The 9304-nt window shown below is 34.9% G+C and overlaps 1 protein-coding gene across 1 annotated transcript; it reads right to left on the reverse strand.

Annotated features, from left to right (window-relative positions):
- Positions 1-5780: 5780 nt before the first annotated feature.
- On the reverse strand, positions 5781-7147 carry LOC110933619 (protein ALP1-like). Its single transcript, XM_022176833.1, has 2 exons — positions 6688-7147; positions 5781-6604 (listed from the first exon to the last, which is right to left on the reverse strand). Exons 1-2 carry the CDS (start codon positions 7145-7147, stop codon positions 5781-5783), a joined length of 1284 nt encoding a protein of 427 aa, XP_022032525.1.
- Between the last annotated feature and the right edge of the window lie 2157 nt (positions 7148-9304).

Genomic DNA, 9304 nt, shown 5'->3' on the forward strand with positions numbered 1-9304 from the left:
AGCAGAACCTCGCTATTTTAGGGGATATTGAACTCGGGTATAATGCCCACTATTTAAAAGTGTAGAGAGAGACAGAAAGAAAATGAACGAAATGGACTGAAGGCCGTTGCCTTCTATTTATAGTGCTGAATTCGAGTCCCCACGCGGCCCGCGTGAAGTTTGGGCCGGGTCTACGCGGCCCGCGTCACAGTGGGTCAACGGCGTAGCTTGGCCCGCTCACCACTAGACTGGACACGGTGCTGACACGTGTCGGCTCCGTATCATGCCACAAATCAGGACGCGCGCGGCCCGCATGGACTTAAACGATTATGTACGCGGCCCGCCTAAACTAATGGATTTGGCTAAGTCTGGTTATCTCCTCGCGCGGCCCGCTTAAGCTTGAGGTGAGGCCCTACGCGGCCCGCCTCAACGTAAATATTATTGTTTTTATTTATTTTATATAGTATAATCTATTTTGGGGCTCGGTTTTCACATACGGGGTGCATATAAAGGCAAATTGATATATTTAAAGATATATTAGGGCGTCGGAAATATTATGAGGATGTCTGTTTTACCGAGGGTTGTTATATGAGAACTATGTTACGTGGTTCATATTTAGTTTTTGACTTACGTACCTACATCTATGACATAGATGAAACTATTCACTGTTGCTTTTCACTTTATTACGCTGACACGTCTTAAAAAAGAATAAGATATGTAACTTTAATTTAAAAAATCTTGATGTGATTTATGTACCTTAAAAATTGTGTACATGTATGAAAATACTATAGCACATGTTAAGCAGTCATATCCCAAAGCTCTCATTTAACGAGTGCTCTTTCCCTCTCACCTTTTTCGTATTTTCCCATATTTTAAAAAAAAATTGTGGTAACTACCCTTAAAATATGAAATAAAGTGTAACAAGTACAAATTCACCTCTTACAAGAAAGACAAAAAGACTGCATATGCAGACCTCTCAAGATGTCATTTCCCAATGTAAGATAATATAAAAAAAAGGTAAAAAGTACAAATTCATCTTTCCCTAGAACTGAAAAACAATCTCTTTCTCTCTCATAGTTGTTTTCAAACATACATCATAATTCATCTTTCCTACTCTCTCTCTCTAGTATCGACCTTTTTTGTTTTCATTTTCAAATATATATATGTAACACTTAATTCAAAATTTAATACCTACTGCATTTATTTTATATACATAATAAAAACTTGAACTATCCTATATTTGCAAGAATCTTGATCCGTATCTTCATAATCACTTACATCACTACACCAACATTATTTCTGTAAGACAAAAAATGTAACAGTGTATATGACAATATATTTTTGTAACATATTTTTTTTTTGTTTTGTTACATGTGTTACATAGAAACGTAACATATAATTTTTCTCTGATCAAATGTTACATAGAAACGTAACATATAATTTTTACATTATTTCTGTAACCCAAAAAATGTAACATGCATTTTTTTCTTTGCTTGTTACATTTTTTATGTAACACAAAAAAATATAACAGGCATTTTTGCTTTGATTGTTACAAAAAAATGTAACGGGCATTATTTATGTAACACAAAAAACGTAACTGGCATTATTTATGTAACACAAAAAATGTGTAACAATGCACTTTATTTTCAGTAACATACATTATTTATGTAACACGAAAAAATGTAACATGCATTTTTTTCTTTGATTGTTATATTTCGTAACTAAGATGCAAAGAATTGTTACATCCAACAACACTAGATTTTTTAGATTCAACCATAAAATCAGTAATAACATATCCAGAAAACAAGAACTTAATAACATACATTATTTACGTAACACGAAAAAATCTAACATGCATTTTTTCTTTGATTGTTACATTTCGTAACTAAGATACAAAGAATTGTTACATCCAACAACACTAGATTTTTTAGATTCAACCATAAAATCAGTAATAAAAAACAACATATCCAGAAAATAAGAACTTAATAACATTAATCTTCTTAAACAAGAAAATAAAAAAAAGTTGCAAATCTACAAAACACAAAAAATTGCAAATCTGGATGACCTTTTAGATCTGGAACACAAAAAAATTTCAAATCTAAAAATTACAAAAAAGTGAAGATCTACAAAACACAAAAAAATGAAGATCTACAAAAACACAAACATACTTATGGATCTGGAGGATCTTATAGACCTGGAACATCATGTTCAATATCAAACATCTTTTGGATCATCTTCAACATCAAACCGTCATCTGAAACATCATCGAACATCTTCAACCGGATCTGGAGCATCTTTTGGATCTGGTAGCATCTTCCCGGAGCATCTTCAACCGAAGCATCTGGAGCATCTTCAACCGGAGCATCAGAATCATCTTTTTTTATTCGGATCATCTTTTTTGTTCGGAGCACCTGGAGAAGATCTTGATCGGAGCATCTTTTTTGTTCAAACACACATGCAAAAACCCCACAACTTCATCTCCTTAAAGCCCTAATCACACCGGCAAAACCACCTCCGATTTTATTTTGTTCAGATCTGAAACCCATATGTCAAGACTTGTTCCGATTTGGTTTAAATGTGTGTGAAACATCTGAAATTTATGTGAGATCTAAAAGATTGTGAAGAGAATGATATATGTATAGTTTCAAATGTGTATGAGGATGATTCTTGAAATGAGACATGTTAGAGAAAGAGATCAGAGAAATATTAGAGGAAGAGAAATATGAGGATGATTCTTCAAATGTGTATGAGGATGAGAAATAAATGAGATGTGAGATGATGAGAGATATGAATATCTAAAAAGAACAAAAGAGAAGATGTTGAAAAGATGACAAGAAGAAGCAAAGTTGAAAAGTCTGCGTGTGCAGACTTACACATCACATAATCTCAAAAGGTAAAGAAAGAAAATGACGGTTATGCTCTTGCCTCCTTTCAATCTAAATTCAAACGTGGATCAATCCTAACCACATGTGTGAGTTTTCAGGGTTTAGTCAACTGGAGTGGGTTTTCTCCTTATAATTAGCCTATATATATATATATATATATATATATATATATTTGATTGGTTCAATCTTTTATTTTAGACATACTTGTGGTTAAACTATTTAACATAATACTATAACTTATACAAAAAGCTAATAAAATATATTATGTTTGTAAAATTTTTTTACAATATTTGAATGTTTCGAGATTAAAACGAAAAAAAATTACAGGTAATATTTAACACTTAATATTAATGACTAATTACAGGATTGCATTTATGTTACCATGACGTTACTACTAGTAGTATTTATTTATTTATTTATTTAATAATGTTTAAATTACAAGATATGTTGATAAAATTAATATAAAAGATTATTGGTCACATGATGAAAGAAAATGGGAACATATTCTTATATAAGGTTGATGTAAAATGAATCTTTCAAAAACCGGTTTCAATATCGTACCTATGCTTAGAAATGGTTTAATCAGGTTGTCTCAGACGGTTCAATCGGGTTGACTAATTAACCCTATAAATGCATAAAAATACATTTTTTTACTCAAAAAAAAAAAATAATCCAAAACTACATCACTTCATTATAAAAAAATATTCCAAAAGTTAATCTAAAATAAAAAGTAATCCAGAAATTCACTATTGATACTTTTTTAGGCGCTAAGTTTTACTAAGAAGGTAAATAATCAGCCATCACCACTTTGGTGGGTGGTAGACGCTTTGTGCCTCTTGGGGAGAGACTAGGGTTCAATTTCTGGCATGAGGTAAAATTTGATGTAATTTAAGAGTAGAGTTATGTAACCTTTGTCGTTCAAAAAAAAGGTAAATTATCACCTTTTTGGGCCCATAAAAGATTATAATTTCAATTTTTAACCTTTGACCCAGTACCGGTATACGGTTTAAAGCAAGTATAACCCAATTTACCGGTGATACAACTTCTTTGTCGTTCCCTCAGTTTACTGGTACGATTCGTGGTGGCCAAGCTTCCGGCATCCGGTTTAACCAGTTCAATCGGCCGATATAAACCGGTTTTTAAAACATTGTGTAAAATATACATTTTTGGATTAAATCACATGATGAAAGAAAATGGGAGCAGATTGTTATATTAAGGTTGATGTAATTACATTTTTTGATTAAAAATAATGAAAAAAGGTTAAAGAGTCTGATAAATAAGAAAATAATAAAACTTTAAGAAGTAGAACGTTAGCTTTGTTATCAATAAGTGAAATGATTTAAATTCTTAAAATCAAAGTTTAAAGTAAAATTACAAAATATATAAAACTAGGTTATCACCCGCAATTGCTTATTAGGCTCGAGAAAATTATTTTCTATCCAAACTCTTATCATTAACAACTTAATTAAAATCATATAGCAGGTATAAAATAATACATGTGTTATCTATAAAATGATTCGAACTCTTATCTTAATTAAAGCTTTTACAATGTTAACATGTCTAGATCTAGTAAGAAAATGCAACGCATTTTTTCCATTGGCTTTAGGAATAAGACAAAGAAGCTATTGTCTTTCGATAGCAACATTGTACTACAACGGTATTCTCCTTTGTAGTTGTTATGAGAGGGTAGCGTTTCTGTGGGATTTCGTTTGTTGTGTGACAACTGTCAAATTTGCATGAATCCGTACAATTAATTAATCTTGATTAGTGCTCAATGACTGTGTTTAATTACAACTGATGACTTAAACTGCTTTCTGAATACTATATCATACATACATGTGCATCACATATTACATGATGTCATCTCATTATCACATACAGACTTTATTGACATACGTGATGCACAAGCACAGTTAGCACCATTAGCGGATAACTCAGAAACATGCTAACAATGTCAGTACATAGACAGACAATATTTTGAGACCCCGTATGGGCCAGAGACAAGGTACTACACTAGTATGGAGTGTAGGGAAGTAAGGATCATAAAACTGCATCACTAGGTGATAGTTTAAGTGCCGGAAAGTGCCTAAAACCCACTAAAAGTGCAGAATTCTGCATATTTCAGCAAAAAATCAGCTTTTTAACAAGCTAGTAATGCGCAAAAATATGGCAAAATGGTCTTGTATGCTTTCCTAAGTGACGGGAATTAAAAGTGTCACAAAAGGGTACTTAAAGAACACTAAACGGAATAACTTGACACTTTAACGAACCGGTATCTAACCGAACAACCGGACATTACCCGGAACACCAAAATATTACTAGAAGCATCGGGTTATTACTTTTGAACTAGTTATGGTCCCCGAACACCCTACCATACTACATAATACATCCTACACTTAAAACACTAGACTTTTACACTTAACATCCTAGCTAATTACCTACTTACCATTTAAAAGTTACCATTAACCCCCCCCCCCTCTAATAGACGGTTCAAGGGTGGCCCACCCTTGATTTCCACAATCCCACTAGATCTTGTATAATCCCAATTGATTTGTTGTAAGATCTTGTAAGGTACTATTAAATCTATGGAGATTTTTAAACCATGGACCTCACATTTCATTCTCATTCGTCACTAAGGCTATGTGTTATGGGGCTTGGATGAGAAAAAAGTGCTGCCACGTAGGTGACACATATGCACACTTTTTTCTCACTCAGAATTGCCCAAAAGAGGCGTGATGGTAGGGGCTTTGTTAAGGATTAAGTAATCATTGTTTAATTATTATTATAATTTATTTATGTTAGTTTATATATTAACAAATATAATTTAATATTATTAAATACAAATAAAGCAGAAAAAAAGGAAAAAACATATTTTTAAAACATAAAACATCAAAAATACAAATAAAATAAATATAACTAAGCTGACTCCTCTTCTGAGTCCGAGCCCAACTCTTGAGAATGATAACGCCAAACATGCTCAACCAAATCCGCACGAAGGGCATTATAAAGGTCACCAGAACGAATTTCCGCGCGATTTCGAAGCCTCTGCTCATTGCTTATCGTACAAGGAGGTCGTGGAACATCACCTTCATAGCTTTGGCATATCGCCTTACCTTCATCCTCCAAAATCATATTATGTAGAATCAAGCACGCGTACATAACATCTCTTATTTTTTCTTTTGCCCACATACGTGCCGGATTGAAAATGATTGCCCAACGCTTCTTCAGAACCCCAAATGCACGTTCGATGTCTTTTCTTGCGGACTCTTGTTTTTTTGTGAAAAGTTTTCTTTTGTCGTCGTGTGGGTGTGAAAACGCCTTGACAATAGTGCCCCACTCTGGATATATACCATCGGACAAATAGTATCCATACTTGTACTCTTGATCATTAACATAGAAGACTTGCCCAGGTGCAACTCCATCAACAATATCGTTGAAAATCGGTGATGAATGAAAAACGTTGATGTCGTTGTTGGATCCAGCTGTACCAAAGAAAGCATGCCAAATCCAAAGATCATATGATGCCACGGCTTCAAGCATAATGCTTGGGCCTAGATGATCGCCTTGCTCATGCTGACCTCGCCAAGCCGTTGGACAATTTCCCCATGACCAATGCGTGCAATCGATGCTACCAAGCATACCGGGAAGACCGTGGACTTGTTCATGCACCTCGTATATTTGCTGAATGTCGCTCCATGTTGGCCTCCTAAGATATCTCTTACCATATATTCGTATCACACCTATACATAATCGTAATAATAATTTAACAGACTAGTATACTACTACTAACAATAACAACAATTAATAACATTAAAAATACTACCTTGGCAAAAATATTCAAGACTATCTCGCGATACTTTTTCGGACATTTTTAAGTATTCATCCCACGAGTCCGGTGAGGTCCCGTACGCAAGTTGACGAATAGCCGACGTACATTTTTGTATACCCAAAAAACCGAGTACTCCCGTAGCATCACGTCTTTGTTGGAAAAATTCAAAAGAGTTTTGCAAATCTCCAACTACTCGTAGAAAAAGTCGCCGACTCATACGAAAACGTCGCCTAAAAAGATTTTCACTGTAAACCGGGCTTTCGGAAAAGTAGTCACGTACCAATAGATCATGAGCCGCTTCACGATCCCGGTCTAGATGAGGCCTTATTGTTAAGGGTTGTGGAGTTAAACCTTGGATTACTTCATTCATAAATTCGATTGCTAGCTTGACCGAGTCCACGATGACCGCGTCTTCTTCAGAATCCGAATCCGATGATGAGGATGAAAAATCCATGGTGAAAATTATTTAGTCTGAAATGTTTGAATTGTATGTGTGAGAGATATGAGTTTATATAGATCCTCAATATTAACTTTTTGTTACCATCGACAGAATGCAACTACTTTCAAAAAATAAAGTAACAACTCATGCAACAACTTAATGTTCAAGTTTCAAAAAGGTCTAACTGCAAAATGCAATAGCTAACTCAAAAACTTACAAATAACTTCAAATAAAAAACTGCAAATAACTAAAAAGAACACAAATAACTTGAAATAAAAAATATCAAATAACTAATTGTTGTTTCGTTTCCTACGATACTCCGCGCGAATTTCATTCATAGTCATCTCGGCAAACTCGCGATCTTCTTCGTTAAGGTGTTCGACATTCATAGCCAAAGTTTTCATATCCGAATATCTTTGTCGGTTTTTCTTAACGGTGACGATTTCAGCCAGATTTGTAGTTAAGCGTTCGATGCCTTCTTTGAAAGTGACCGCTATATCGCCAAATTGTATACCTTTATTTTTAGCCCCCGCTTTGTTGCTCCTCCCCGGTGGGCGTGGAAGTTCCTCGTCCGGGTCGAACTCGTCATCAGGGTTGTTAAGATTGATTCCCGTACGAGCGTTGGAACTACCTTGGCTAACATCTTGAGACGAAGAAGTCTTGGTTCGTTTCGATGATGGACCATCAACCACTAAAGGAACCAAGTGCCACTTTGTAGATTTTTTCAAAATCTCCCAAACGGGTCGTTGAGAAAACATGACGTTCATCTCTTGAAAATACTCGTCCATTGTATAGTTGTAAACATCAAAGTCACTTTGTCCGCTTTTTCGATTAGGCAATTTTTATTATAAAGATTACCAAATAAACCGACTTTTCGACGAATTTCGTTCCAATGACCCGAAATCATGTCGACGGTACGACTTATATTCCCCACACTAGCCCAAAACAAAGCTCGAATCCGGTCCCAAAATTGTGTTTTAGTTTGGTTGACGCCTACACATAAAAATATATATAGAAGTATAAGCTATTTTTTTAAATAATTAGTGTAAAAAACGAACAAATGTGTTAGAATAAATAAATAAAAATTACCAACACGTTGATCTTTTGAGACGTCAACCCAAGCACGCACTAACGCGCATTCTTCCTCGACCGTCCAATGCTTAGCCCTTCGTTGTATGGATCCCGATGACTCACCGACTTGTTTTTTCTTGTGTGAGCGTTTTTTTGGTTCGAGTTCAAGTTGGGGTTCGGGTTCGGGTTCGGGTAGGGTCAATGGAAAGAACGATTGTTGTAAAGGGGCTTGTGTTTCGGGTACCCATTGTGTTTGTGAATCGGGTAAATCCCAACCGCCGGCCCCGTATTGTTCGTATGAGTCGAACTCAAACGAGGGTCGGTAATCACCTCTTTGATTCATAATTTAAGAGGAGAAGAATATTTTAGAGTGGTGTGGTTTGAATTACAAAATGTGAGGTTTATATAAGTGTTTAAAATTAAGTTTTATTTTTATTTTTAATTGGTATTTTTGAGTATATTAATAAAAATATTACCGTTTGAATTCTTTGTTTTCCAAAGTCAACTTTACAAATGAATTTTCATGACACCAACCAACATCCAACAATATTAATTTAATATTTTGCAGCACCTTTTGTGCACATAATGCCGTGGCTAGCCCCAATTAATTTGCCCAAAGCCCCAATTTACTTCAACGTGTTATGGGGTATTTAGGCTTTGTTTGCTGATGTGGCATACCAACAAAGCCTTGGGCTTTATGGTAACACATAGTCTAACATCAAAAAGAAAACTCCCTCTTCCTCCCTTGGGAGCTCACGGCCACAACAACACACCACATCACCTCCATTTTTCCATACTTTCCAAGGTCATCTCAAGGTGTAACAAGGTGTTTTAGGAAGCCCGATGCTCACGGATCTTGAAGGACCTCTTTTATTTGCTATTATCCTTCACTTTTGTTATCACCATCTTCAAGTGTTCTTCCCTAGCTTAGAGCTAGTAGTAAGATCCTTTTTAACCCTTGTTACTTCTATTTTTAGTTGGTTAAAAGATGTAACATGTTGTAAATCACTAGAACACTAAAAGACATGAACTTGAATCTTGAACATAAGCTTGAAATATAATGAAATCTTGTTAAAATAAGGTTGTTTAGTGTATGTATAA

The sequence above is a fragment of the Helianthus annuus genome, chromosome 4 (assembly GCF_002127325.2).
Source record: "Helianthus annuus cultivar XRQ/B chromosome 4, HanXRQr2.0-SUNRISE, whole genome shotgun sequence".
In the NCBI taxonomy this organism is placed as follows: domain Eukaryota; kingdom Viridiplantae; phylum Streptophyta; class Magnoliopsida; order Asterales; family Asteraceae; genus Helianthus; species Helianthus annuus.

What these genes read in the sequence shown, in the direction of transcription:
- LOC110933619 (XM_022176833.1), bottom strand. Translation starts at nt 7,147, where the DNA reads ATGGATTTTTCATCCTCATCATCGGATTCGGATTCTGAAGAAGACGCG. An exon ending in TCTTGAATATTTTTGCCAAG is followed by an intron (nt 6,605 to 6,687) that starts GTAGTATTTTTA and finishes GATTATGTATAG; the next exon opens with GTGTGATACGAATATATGGT.